Here is a 13564-nt window from a genome sequence, read left to right on the forward strand (position 1 = left end):
CTTGGAGGAGTCCTGTTGCCTTGCTTTTTAATATCTTTGGGATTTTGTTGAGATTTGTGCATCTGTTGGGATGTATATCGCTTCCACTTTTATGTGAGGGTCTTCTTATTGACCATCCTTCTTCTGTGAATCACTCCCTAGAACCACTGAGAGAGCAGAAAATGTACCACATTAAAGACAACACAAAGACAAAACTTATATATTAAGATGTAGTAAAAATAAAATAGAAGGAACAACTGTAAATTACTAACAATAAAAAAGAAAGGAGCAATAATACAGATTAAACTAAAAACCTACCAAGAAGTTTAAAAGTAACAATAAAGCAGTACAAATATAGAGGGGAAAAGGAAGGGAAAATGGAAGAAGAAAGATTTAAGAAAGAAAAGGAAGATATATGAAAGAGAGAAGAAAAAAGATAAAAATTCATTCAATTAAAGAATTTTGAAAGTAAATTAAGGTAGGTAAAAGTGAGAGAATAAAGAGCAAATGAACAAAAAAGAAAAGAAAAATATGAATCATAAAAATTCCTCCACATCTAGGTGTTTGGATCGATGCAGTTTCTTTCTAAGACTGATAATATAGGAATTCACCAAGGGTGGGGGAAGGTTAGTGAGTCACTCCTGGGAATGCGTGGCTTGTATTTTCTGTACCCTATGAACTTTCTTCCTGTTTGAGGCTGGTCAGTGGTACACTACCTGTTCTGGGCTGTATCTACTTCAAGGGTTCTTCATTGTTTGTTTCCTTCTGTGAACCCAGAGCCACCGCCATCGCCAACTAGCTTAGTGAGCCTGGGCTCCAAAGATTGCTGTCACCATACAGTCAGGGACATGGCAAACGTCCACATGGAGGTGTAGCCCTGATCACTGCCAGGTGTATTCCTGGCAGCTTGGGAAAGCAAACACACCACTGAGTTCTGTTCTGGAAGGAGGCAGCAAGGAAAGCCAAGCATTCCGCTGGTATGGATTCCAGAGCTTTCAGTCCCAGCACCCCCAGATAATGGCATGCCACAGAAATGGCTTCTCACCACAGAGGGCAATATGGCTGACTACTGTGTCTTCCACAGCCTGAGCTCCTCGCTGCTTCAGCTTCTCAGTGGGTCTGTGACTAGCCCTCATCCTCTCCATGAATTTGTCTTGTGGCTGTTTCCCACTCAGTCATTGTGGCTACATATTCCCAGGGGTACCGAAGCATGGCTGTTCTGTGACCTCTGCTCCCTGGAGTAGCTCCCTCTCAAAATGGCCCCTGGATGTGCCACTCTGAGCTATGGTGAGTGCTGCGGTGGATTTCTTCTCCGAAGCCCTGTGAGAGAAGTCACTTTCAGAGTAAATCCCCTCCCTGAGAGCTGGCAATACCCATGGGTTTCTTCTGGGGCTGGTGCTGCGTGTTTATCACTGGGGCTACCAGCACTCACCAGGTAGTCAGGTTGCACACACACACACCATCCCAGCTGAGGTTGGCACTGTGAACTGCTTCATTCTCGTCTCTGTGGATTTTGGCTTTCATGTGACTTCTTTTGTTGTTTCCCTCTTTTCTTTCCTCCCCTCTCCTCCCCTCCTTCCCTCCTCTCCTCTCTTTTCTTCTTTGTGTGTGTGTGTGTGTGTGTGTGTGTGTGTGTGTGGTCCTGGGGATCAAACCCCAGAGAGCTTTTTTTGTTTTTTATTTTAAGACAGGGTCTCAATAGATTTCGCACACTGGATGAACTGGGATCCGCCTGCTTTAGCTTCCCAAATGACTGGGATTGTGCCATGTGTCACCACGATTGGCTCTGCCTCCTCTCTTGATTCCCAGAGCCTTCTGCTCTTTCCTCACAATACGATTTCTCCTCTTTCTCTCGCTCTCTTTCTTTCTTTTTTGGCACTGAATATTGAACCCAGGGCCTTCACAGAGTTACACTTTAGCCCTTTTTACACTTTCATTTTGAGACAGGGTCTCACTAAGCCACTAAATTGCCCAGACGGGACTCAAACTTGTGCTCCTCTTGCCTCAGCCTCCCAGGGCGTTGGGTGATGCCTGTGCCACCATGCCAGGTGGGTTTCTACTTTTCTTCCTTGCAAAGCGACACAAAAGGTAATTTTGTTCTGCCATCCCGAAGGTTTTTGTAGAAAACTATCTCAACAAGTATTTTCGAGCACTATGTGGTGCCAGGGACTGTTGCATCTGTTGGAAATACAGCAGGGGACAAAGCAGACAAACCCTCAGCTTTCTCAGGACTTACATACTAGCAAACCCTAGAGAGAGGACTTTGAGGAGGATAGAGTGGTTTACTGTGTAAAATGCTGCTTACACGTCTAGTAAAATGACACAGAAATTTGGCTATTGGCTTTAGAGGCCATTCGTGTGACTTGGGTCCCCTCTAAATAGAGATGATCTTCATCTAGACCTCTTTTGTGAACTCATGGCCCCTGTGCATTTGCCAGTTTCATTCACACAGTTGTTCTGTATGTCCCAAGCTATATACCCCAGCCCACTCCTTCTCTATGGTTCTCATCTCAGTGAATTACATCACCAGCTACTAATCTGCCCAAACCGGGAACCTAAAGGTTCTCTTTAATCCTCTTTCTCTCCTCCTTGCCCCATTGCACTTGCACTCCACCATCAGTTCTGCTAAGTGGACTGCGAGTACTGGGAAGGCAAAGGTGCGAGGCATTTGTACTCACTTGGTTCATCAGGAAATTGTGTTTCCTCTGCTCTGGTTCCAGGGATCAGAGTGGCAGTGCCCATCAGTTCAAGAAAGTAGTTTTCCAGGAATTTACTGATGGTTCTTTCACTCAACCTTTATACCGTGGAGAACTGAATGAACACTTGGGACTCTTAGGGCCATACATAAGAGCAGAAGTTGAAGACAATATTGTGGTAAGTTAAGGATGATGAAATTACAAGAAAATTAATTCTATGTGTTTATTTTGTTTCTGATTATAAAGATAATGGATTCTTACCTTTGAATTGTTTTGGGAGTGCTGGGAGGGGGAGAAACCCAGGACCTCGAGCATGCAAAGCATATACTCTACCACTGGACTACACACTTGACCCATTTTTCTTTTCTATTTTGAGATAGGATCTAGCTGAGTTGCTAAATTGGTCAGACTGGGCTCAAAATTGTGATCCTCCCACTCCAGTTCCCAAGGGCTAGGATTACAGGTGGGGACCACCATGCTGAGCTGAGAAATTTTAAAGTATAGAAAAATAAAGAAGTTGAAAATCAACATCTTAATAATTACCTTTTGATTGTACATTCTTATATTTGTCCTATGTACTTTTTTCTTTATATATTTGAGATTATGCCATATGTAATTGTTCCTTAGTTTTTAAATATTATCATGGAATAAACATTTCTTATGTCATCAAACACATTTCCTGGATAGACATGGTGGTGCATGCCTCTAATGCCAGCACTAGGGAGGCTGAGGCAGGAAGATTACTGTGAGCTCGAGGCCTGCCTGGGCTACATAGTGAGTTCAAGACCAGCCTGAACTACATAGCAAGACCCTGTCTCAAAAAGTCAAACAAACAAACTAAAAATATTTCCTTAGTAGAAATGACTGTGTAATAGTCTGTTCTGTGAATTTATGGAACTTCCATTTACATAATCAGTATTTTGAACAACCTTTTAGGCACTTTCTTTTTTTCACTATATAAATAATTTGTGATCACAGTCCTTTCCCTGGGATAAAATTCCAGAAGTGTAGTGCACCTGAATATTTTAAGACTCTCTGTTACGAATTATCAATGTCTTTTGAAAAGTCTCTTTTTTGGAGGGAATGCTTTTCTTATTAATATTTCCTTGTATAACAGTTACTAAGCATTCATGATTTTAGTGAAAAATATTTTTACAAGTTTATTATATCAATTTTCTCCACATCTTTTTTATTGGTGTCTATTGATTATATAGATTAATAGGTTTTTTATATGCACATAAAATATTTTTTACCCCCATCACCCCCTTTGCTTCACCAACCCTCCCTAGTTTCACACTTTTGGGGATTTTAATGCATACAATACACTTTCATCATATCTATCCCCCTCTTCCGAATTTTACCTATGAAAGTTTTTTAGATAAAATGGATTTGAATTTTTAGGTAGTACCCTATAAATATTTCCTTTTTGATACTTCCATTGTTTTTGTGTTTACAAGAATCCTTTCCTACCTAGATTTTTAAAAATTACCTGTTATTCTTTCTTTTTTTATTTTATTTTATTAAGAGATTAGTACATGAGAAACAAACAAAAAAATAGAACAGTAGTAGCATACCAGTATCACAAACATAAACAAATCAAAGCAAAACATTCAAAGTGATAAAATTCCCTATTATTCTTCCAGTGTTCTTTTATATCTTGTTTTTATATTTAACTTTTAAATTTACCAATAATTCTTGCAGGTTCAAAGTTATTTTAGCGCACTTTGTGAGACAAACACTGAAGTAGTCTTTCCAAACATAGCTATCCATTTTCCCAGTTTCTTATTTATACTAAGGCTATGGGATTGTGGGTATATTTTTTTCTGATTTGAATTTCATTTTACTTTCCCTATGTTCTATAATAAATGCATAAGTTACCTGAAGAGTAAAACAAGCAAATTTGTTCTGCTTGTTGGTAATTCCAGATTTTTAAGATCTGAAATACAAATCTTTTTAAAAGGTAATATACATTCATCCAGGAACTTGTCATGAAGTACTTAGTATATCATTATTAACTCCTGGGGTTATATCTTTCTTTCTTTCTTTCTTTCTTTCTTTCTTTCTTTCTTTCTTTCTTTTTGAGACAGGGTCTCACTATGTAGTTCTGGCTGAACTCACTTTGAAGCCCAGGCTGGCCTCAAACTTGCAGCAATCCTCTTGCCTCAGTGTCCTGAGTGCTGGGATTATAGGCATGTGCTACCGCACCCAGCTTCGTTATACTCTTTTAAGACTCCTGTAGTGACAATTTCCCTCTTACTTTGTTTTTTTTTTTTTTTTTTTTTGTCTTTTGAGACAGGGTCTTACTGTAGTTTAGGATGCTCTTGAACTCACTGTGTAGCCCAGGTTGGCCTCAGACTCATGGCAATCCTCCTGCCTCAGCCTCCTGAGTGCTAGGATTACCACTCCCAACTTGGAATTACTCTTAAGTGTTTAATGATTTTTCTCTTTTGTAAATGTGAGTTCATGTCTTAAATTCAGAATCAAAAATTCCTCAGAATTTCCTTCATAGTTCTTCAAGCTTGGGTCCTAACATCTGCCCTCTGCACTCTTCCTCTAGGGTGTTACAATTTTGGATAAAGGCCAAAAGGTGGGCATTCCTATTAGGAATACAACCCTTAAGCTCAGGACTTTAATAGCCTAAGCGATAATTCTTGCATTTGATTTTTTTATTTGCTTGATTTACTCCGCAGGTAACTTTCAAAAACCAGGCCTCTCGTCCCTATTCCTTCTATTCTAGCCTCATTTCTTACAATGAAGATCAGAAACAAGAAGCAAAACCTAGAAAAAACTTTGTCAAGCCTAATGAAACCAAAACTTACTTTTGGAAAGTGCAGCAATATATGGCGCCCACTGAAGATGAATTTGACTGCAAAGCCTGGGCTTATTTCTCTGATGTTGATCTGGTAAGCAGCTCTTCCTTGTGCTCACTACTTTCTAGTTTTAAAGAAATGGTCTTTGTGTCATATGCCAAGAATTTTGGTAGTTGTCCTAACACAATGAAAAGTTTTAGATAGGAGAGGTGACATCATATTTGTGTCTGGAAAATATCACCCAGGAATCTATTGAGGAGGACACACTGTACTGTGGGCAGATAGGAAGCAGGCGAGAGTGCCATAAGTCAACAAATAACCTACTCAGGCTCTTTTTCACCTACTAGGTGAAAGAACTTATACTAACAGGACTGATGATTTCTCTCTCTAGGAGAAAGACATGCACTCAGGCTTGATCGGACCCCTTCTGATCTGCCACAGGAACACACTGAGCCCTGCTCATGGGAGACAAGTGACGGTGCAGGAGTTTGCTCTGCTGTTCACCGTCTTTGATGAAACCAAGAGCTGGTACTTTACTGAAAACATGGAAAGGAATTGCAAGGCACCCTGCAGTATCCAGATAGACAATCCCACGTTTAAAGAGAATTATCACTTCTATGGTAACATATCCCACACCCAAATATTTCTCACTGTGCAATGCAGTGTGAGCTAGAAACTTGAACGTTCTATACCTTGCAAGTGCATGTGTGGGACGGGATGCTCAAAGATATCAGTATTTTTGGTGGAGTAAAGGGAAAGCAACATGTACACTAGATTTTAACGGCCTCACCTGTGTTCCTCTTCTCCAGCAGTCAACGGCTATGTGATGGACACCCTTCCTGGCCTAGTAATGGCACAGGACCAAAGGGTTCGATGGTACTTGCTCAGCATGGGCAGCAATGAAAACATCCATTCAATTCATTTCAGTGGACATGTGTTCACTGTACGGAAAAAAGAAGAGTATAAAATGGCAGTTTACAATCTCTACCCAGGTATGAGCTAGTTTAGCTCTTTCTTCTTCCTAGAGTACTTGTTGAGTACTTTATTTTTATTTTTTGCGGTACTGAGGATTAAACCCTGGTCCTTCCCGTTACGATCCATCCCTAGCCCTTTTTCAAAATTCTTCTCTTGAGACAATGTCTCACTAAGTCACTAAGTTGCCCAGGCTGGTCTCAAACTTGCAGTCTTCGGGCCTCAGCCTTCCAGAGTGCTGGGATTACAGGCATGCAGTAACACTCCCAGCTGAGTACTTTAAAGGGTCTAAGTACTAGGGATACGGTCAATGCACAAAGCAAACGAGCTCCCTGGTCCCAACTAACATACTTTTTCAAGTAACTTTATACTACAGAGAAATAAGTTAGCAAGTGAACAAGATGATTTGAACTACATAAATTTGCTATAAAGGAAATAGAATAGAACAAATGGAAGATTAACATCACAGCACTTTCCTAAGAATGCTCTTTTATTTTTCATCTTGAATCCCACATGACACCAGCAGTTATCTAGAGTGATTTTGTTGTGCATGCAACTAGTATATTGATTAAGCATTGCTGACAGTGTGGATCAAATCACCATTTTATTGTAGTTCTGTGTTGTCTCTTTAAAACAGGTTTAATAGCGGAGCTAAAATCCTGTTTCTTCATAAAAAATCTGAGAAGCCCTGTGTCTTTTCTGCTCACTCAAGTAACAAATAGACCTGCAGTCACTCTATTTCACAAATATAGTTCAAGGCAGAAATTACAGTGTTCATTCCGAGATGTAATCAGATCTCTACCCCTTTTAACTTCAATCTTCCCTCGCCCAACACGGCCTCACATCAGGCTGGAAGCCTGTGCTGGGAGGAGTTACGGTTGAGTCCTCCGTCTCTCCACCTTGTGTTTCTGTGCTTCCTCCTGCCCCACAATCCCTTGCCAGAGGCTGTTTTGAACTCCAGCACAGACAGATTAGAAGTAAGGGATTAAGGCTGTTCTAACCTACTTAGAACCGCCACCGTTGTTGTAAGGTACCTTGACACCGTCTGCACCTAGCAGGTATTTATTTACTTTTTTATTTATTTTGCGGTACCGGGGATCAAACTCATGACCTTGTGCTTGCTGGGCAGGCGCTTATTCCACTGAGCTATATATCCCCAGCCCCCGAGCAGGTATTTAAAGAGGACTCTTTCTCTTATAGGGCACTCTCAGGGGCTCCTGGGAGGCTCCTTTGTAGGATCGTTCCTTATGAAATCCCCTGTGCCTGCTTAGTTCCCCCTTTATCCTGGGGAGTCACTTGTAACCATTCCTGACCCCTCCAGCATTCACCCCAGCTTCTCCCCATCTAGGCAGCCCCAGTGGACTGGATCCAAGACGACCTCACCCTGACCCTGTCTCTCTCAGAGTTCACATCTGGTCCATAAGAACTATACCTGCATGCTCTGAAAAGCCCTGAGAGTGTAGGCCAGTCCTAATGCAATAGCACTCTCCTGTCTCCATCATCAAAGCGTTTGGTCACTTTGTCTCTCGTTTCCCTGGAGGGAGGTGGTCAAACTCAATCTGGAGAGTCTGCAACTGTAGGGGCCATACAGGAAGCGCTTTGGGTTTGAGAACTTCAAGAGTGGTGGGACTGAATTAGGACGTCTCCTTCAATATTCTATGAAAGCCAATGTATCTTAAGCTCAGTTTTTAGTGAAAAGAAATTAATTTTGTTTGCTTTGGTTTTGAAAAGGTGCTTTTGAGACCGTGGAAATGCTGCCATCCAGGGCAGGAATTTGGCGGGTAGAATGCCTCATCGGCGAGCACTTGCATGCTGGGATGAGCACTCTCTTCCTGGTGTACAGCAAGCGTGAGTACCACTGTGAGCAGAGGCTCACTGCCTACCAGCCTATTTCTACAGAGCTTTCCTCCTTCTCGGGATGGTTTCCTCTGTTGAGAAATAAATACAAGTGCATATTATTATTAAATTTAAAACAAATATTGTGAGTGGAAAACAAAGTCCGCCAAGGACAGATATGCTGGAAGTTGTATATACTTTGAATATATGCAGTAAGCTGGTGTTAGAAAACAAAACCACTTCATTTTCACAACAACACATTTTGGAACTGAAGTTAATTCAATTATCAAAGATAACTTACAAATGTCCCTTGGAAGAGTTTGGAGATTTAGCCTTAAATAAGGAAGAGAACTACCACTAGTCTACTTATCTATGGACCCTAGTTTCCTCAGCTGCAAAATATGAAGAGTTGTAACACCTGTCTGTTAGAATGAATTAACTGTGAGAGCGCAATAAAATATTTAATACAGTTCTTGTTACATAATAAGCACTACAATGTTAGCGTTTGTTGGTGTTCTCCCATTTTCACTGACTTATATTTAAGAAGCTGAGTTGTGTGCATTTTTAGCCCTGGATTCCCATTTTTTGATTTCAGAGTGTCAGATTCCCCTGGGAATGGCTTCTGGACACATTAGAGATTTTCAGATTACAGCTTCAGGACAATATGGTGAATACTATTATTTTTGTTTCAAGAACCTGGGCTGGCTATATCTTTTTATGTCTGTTAGAGGCTTTTTAGATAACCAATCCACCTTCATACTTTTATTAATTCTGTTTCATAGATGTATCTGAAATCCATCTCATCCTCCCCACTTCCCACTGCAACCATCTTAATTCAGGTCACCTTCATTTCTTTCCTGGACAATAACTCTGTCTCCTTAAATAGCTTCTCTACTTTCAGTATTTCTCCCTGAAGTCCTCTCTCTTCCCTGTAGCTGGAAGCTGCACTTTCCTGTGAACAGTGGCATAAAGCTTGAATAAGATCTGTAGAGAATTCTCAAACATCAGCTTAGAAAAGGGTTGGCAGGGCCGGGGATATAGCTCAGCGGCACAGCACTTGCCTGGCAAGCACAAGGTCCTGAGTTCAGTTCTCAGTACCAAAAACAAACGAACAAAAAAAGGGTTGGCAAACTAGTGCTCACAGGCCAAATCAACCCACCACCTGTTTTTGCATGTGTGAGTTAAAAACAGTTTTTCCATTTTTAAATTATTTTATTTTATTTTTTTTGGTCTTTTTGAGACAAGCTTTCGATATGCAGCTCAGGCTGGCCTTGAGCTCACTTTGTAGCCCAGGCTGGTCTCAAACTCGGAACGATCCTCCTGCCTCAGCCTCCCGAGTGCTGCCTGTAATCCCGAGTGCTGGGATTACAGGCATGCGCCACCATGCCCGGCTGTTTAAATTATTTTAAAAAGAATATTTCATGACATGAAAATTATAAAATTCAAACTTTAGTGTCCGTAATATAGTCTTAATTGAAATATAGCCGTGCTGATTCATTTACACCTTATCTATGGCTACACCAGCACTTAGGTAACAGAAAGCATATAATCTATCACCGTTAAATTATTCGCACTCTGGCCCTTGACAGAAAAATAATTGCCAACCCCTAGTTTAGAGGGGAAAAGAATTCCCCCTTGTAAAAGAGGCTTGAGAGTTATTTACCACACTCGTAATATTTGGAAGGACTGTATTTTTTAATTTACTTTAAGTTATTTTACCATTTTTTAAGTTTTTATTTTCTGATTTCTCTGCAATGAACATATGTAATAAAGAATCATTTGGCAGTGCTGGTAACAAATTCTAGTATCAGCTAATCAGAAGTGCTAATTAAATCAACAAAATTATTAAATTTTATAAAAGGAGATATACAACAATAGCAAGCAAAACCGTAGAGAGAAATCAGTACTGCTAGGCTACAAAGCTTTGTATGCCTTCGTCTATATTTTCCACAACTAGAGTTAACCTTTCTCAAAAGAGCGATATCATTCTCAACTGTCTATGACCAATCCAGTTGAATATAATCTCTCTCTTCTTTCTTGGGCAAAGGACAGTGGGCCCCAAAGCTGGCCAGACTTCATTACTCTGGAATGATCAATGCCTGGAGCACCAAAGAACCTTTTTCCTGGATCAAGGTTAGAATTCCTTTTATTCATCTTGCAAACTCAAAGTATTATACATGCCCTTTATACTGTAGTCATTCCTCCCAAACGTTAGTTAACAGATGAGGAAACTGAAGAATGGAATGATTTATGATTTGTACAAAAAGTCATGAACAAAAGATTCGGGAACATAATCGAGTGTGCTGGTATGTCCTGTTTCCTTATATTGGGATTAGAGCATCTGAATACTTTCTATTATATTGAACTCATCACCTCCAAGATCATGTTTTTTACTTTTAGATGTCTCCAACTAAGTAGATATCCTTGAGCCTTGCAATATTCTGTATTTTAACACAAAAACAAGTAACTCAATTCGCCATATCTAAAGCAAAAAAACTGTAGCTTCTTTTCTAAAACTGAATTTGTCTCCCTGATAAATTTTATACCACTGGGTAGTAGGAAATACCTACTTAAATTTAGTCCAGTCCGGAAAACTAAAATGGATTAATGCCAGAAATATTGTCTTTGGGTGAACTCAATTTCTTTTAAAGGACTCAGTCTTCCAGATTTTCTCACTTCCCTATTTCTTTTACAGCAGCATTGCCCAACGGAAATATAATGCGAGCTGCAAACACAAATCACACATGTAATTTTACGTTTTCTACTACAAAGGGTGTTGGGGTAGGCAGCTATTCTGGCAGGAAGGCCTGCACAGGCACAAGGGCACTGGCTGGGGTTGACCGGCACTAGGCAACCAAGGCCGAGCAGTCAGCAGCAGGTAGTTGACAGGGCCCGTGCCGATAAGCCGCTGCACTGTTTGTGCCTATATACTCTGAAACTTACTTCCCCTTGCTTACCTCCTCCTAGCGCCTATTATGTTCCAGTCACTGAATTCAGCACATTACATGTATAAACATTTTAATAATTTCAATTGAACATTAATCTTCACTTTACAGGATAAACAAATTGAGACTGAAAGGTCAGATGATGCAAACAGGTTCCGTGCCTGAAGGATCTCAGTCTAATAAGGAAGGCAGACAAACAAAGCAACCTTACAATATGGTGAAATAATTTGCTAGAAAGAAGTTAGATACAGCAAGAAGTGCATAAATAAAGCAACACTAAATTTGCCTGCATAATGCAGGGAAGGCTAAACTGGAGAAATCATTTCTGAACTGATACTTCTAGAAGGTAGTGCAGCTCCTTCCTGATGGCAGTGTTGAGAGGAGGTTAGTCTGGGGAGAGGGGAGGAAGTTGGCTTTGGAAAGACTGAGACTGAGGTGTGAGTAAAACAAGCATCGGGTTGTGTGTGTTTGTACGTGCAGTATAATGGATATGTGTGTACAGAAAATGGGTCAGTCATTTGAAAGTGGTCTGGTCCTCAAGCAAGCAGGGACCTAGGTCTGTACCTTTTCCACTCATCCCCACCATTTGCTCCGCAGCCTCACATCTCTGTCCACGTTTCAACATTGTTGTCTGCTTCTTGTGCACATCTAAGGTGACAAGGGGCACCTCTGTTGCAATATAGATTCTTCCTAAACCAATAGTTAACTTCAGAAGATAGTACATACATTTAAACACTGGTTAAAATAAAATGTTGCTTTAATTGGTAGGTGGATCTGTTGGCACCAAAGATTATTCATGGCATCAAAACCCAGGGTGCCAGTCAGAAGTTCTCCAGCCTCTACGTCTCTCAATTTATCATCATGTATAGTCTTGAAGGGAAGAAGTGGCTGACCTATCGAGGGAATTCCACTGGGACCTTAATGGTATGTAAGTAGCCCTTTCAAGACAATGCATTAATACTTTAAAGACCTGTTGACAGATTTCGTAGATGGAACAAACCATCTTAGATTCTACACACTTAACTCCAAAAAAGTGTTTTCTACCTAAAAACATGTAGTAATGTCAAGACTCTCATAGATGCTAGAAGTGAAGAGATGCTCTGTTATTGAATGTCCGGGAGTCAGTACATTTTTTAAAAACTTGAGTTTAGAGATCGAAACCAAGAATGCAGATAAAGCCTTGTGCCTTTGAACCAAAAAGATGAGTGAAACCTGGGGAACTGATTCATTCTCTAGGGGTAAGCTGAAGACCCTTTCTTAATTAAGCAGGCCCAACATCCACCTTAGCGTCACTGCCTGTACTGCTCTCATAGTTGTGCCCCTGATGAACTGCTCCACCAATCTGTTCAGTTCTTCCTTTCTGTGCGCCTTGTGTGTCTTCCTTCTGAAAATGATTCAGAAAAACTTCGATTTTGTTCCATGGAACTATTGCTTTACAATTCTTTAATTAATGTAGTAATCACATATTTAATGAAGGTTAGAAAACAAACCTACTAGAGCTTTGTGCTTTATTTGGTGGTAGATACTTCCCTGTGTTTCCCATTCCTTTTCTGATTTTCGGCATTCTCACTTCCTGTTATCTTACTTGCTGTGTGTGTAAATGTCTGCAGTAGGTCTGTACTTCTCTTCTCGTGCCATATGTATCTGTGTACATACATATATCTCTTTCTATCCTTTTTGTCCCTTGATTGGAGTTAGGAAATATTTCTCTATTCTACTGGTTCTTCAAAACATCGACTCACCTTTTAAAAATGAAACCTAGTTTTGAAAGAAATGTTTTTGACGTCATTAATTTGTTTGAAACTTTAAAAAAATTATGTTCCTCTGGTTTACTTCCTAGAATCTAGACTTTAAATGCCCAGTTTATTTATTTTCAATCTTTCTTTTACATTGAGAAGGATAAGGCAGATATCAACCACTTTTCTGAGGGTTGTTCCTTTAACAAAAAGTTACGAGCAACTATTACGTTCCACAGCAACTGTTATGAGCAACTAGTATGTTCTAATACGAGGGTTGAAAAGCTATAGCCCATCGATTTGGCCTACAACCTAACTTTGTACGGCCTGTGAGTTAAACAGGTTTTTACGTATTTATAGGTTTGAAAAAATGAAGGGACAGAAGACCATGCCACAGAGACCATTTGCGGTCTGTAAAGACTAACTTATCTCTATCTGGACCTTTACAGAACAAAATTTGTGGACTGCTGCTCCAGTCTAATGACCGAACAGGTGCCTGGGCAGTTAACATTAATCCTCATGTACCAGAACCCTTCGCTCCCAGAGCATGCCTGATTTACTAATTTCAGTCTTGTTGTTTTTTTTTTTTT

The 13564-nt window shown here is 40.3% G+C and overlaps 1 protein-coding gene across 10 annotated transcripts in view; it reads left to right on the forward strand.

The window, feature by feature from the left end:
• The window catches only part of F8 (coagulation factor VIII, procoagulant component), a 141416-nt gene that overhangs the window by 94216 nt on the left and 33636 nt on the right, over nt 1-13564 (forward strand). For 7 of the 10 annotated variants that reach the window (XM_013509994.1, XM_013509998.1, XM_013509995.1 and 4 more), the window contains 8 exons: nt 2700-2853; nt 5366-5578; nt 5877-6105; nt 6295-6477; nt 8189-8305; nt 8889-8960; nt 10341-10426; nt 12007-12162. In XM_013509994.1, coding sequence (XP_013365448.1) covers nt 2700-2853; nt 5366-5578; nt 5877-6105; nt 6295-6477; nt 8189-8305; nt 8889-8960; nt 10341-10426; nt 12007-12162 — 1210 coding nt within the window. Of the gene's footprint in view, nt 1-2699; nt 2854-5365; nt 5579-5876; nt 6106-6294; nt 6478-8188; nt 8306-8888; nt 8961-10340; nt 10427-12006; nt 12163-13564 lie in introns of those variants that run through there. The other 3 variants (XR_001232543.1, XM_013509997.1, XM_013510001.1) reach the window with 3 other exon arrangements.

This window comes from Chinchilla lanigera, unplaced genomic scaffold (genome assembly GCF_000276665.1).
Source record: "Chinchilla lanigera isolate Chin_1 unplaced genomic scaffold, ChiLan1.0 scaffold00193, whole genome shotgun sequence".
Taxonomy (NCBI): Eukaryota; Metazoa; Chordata; class Mammalia; order Rodentia; family Chinchillidae; genus Chinchilla; species Chinchilla lanigera.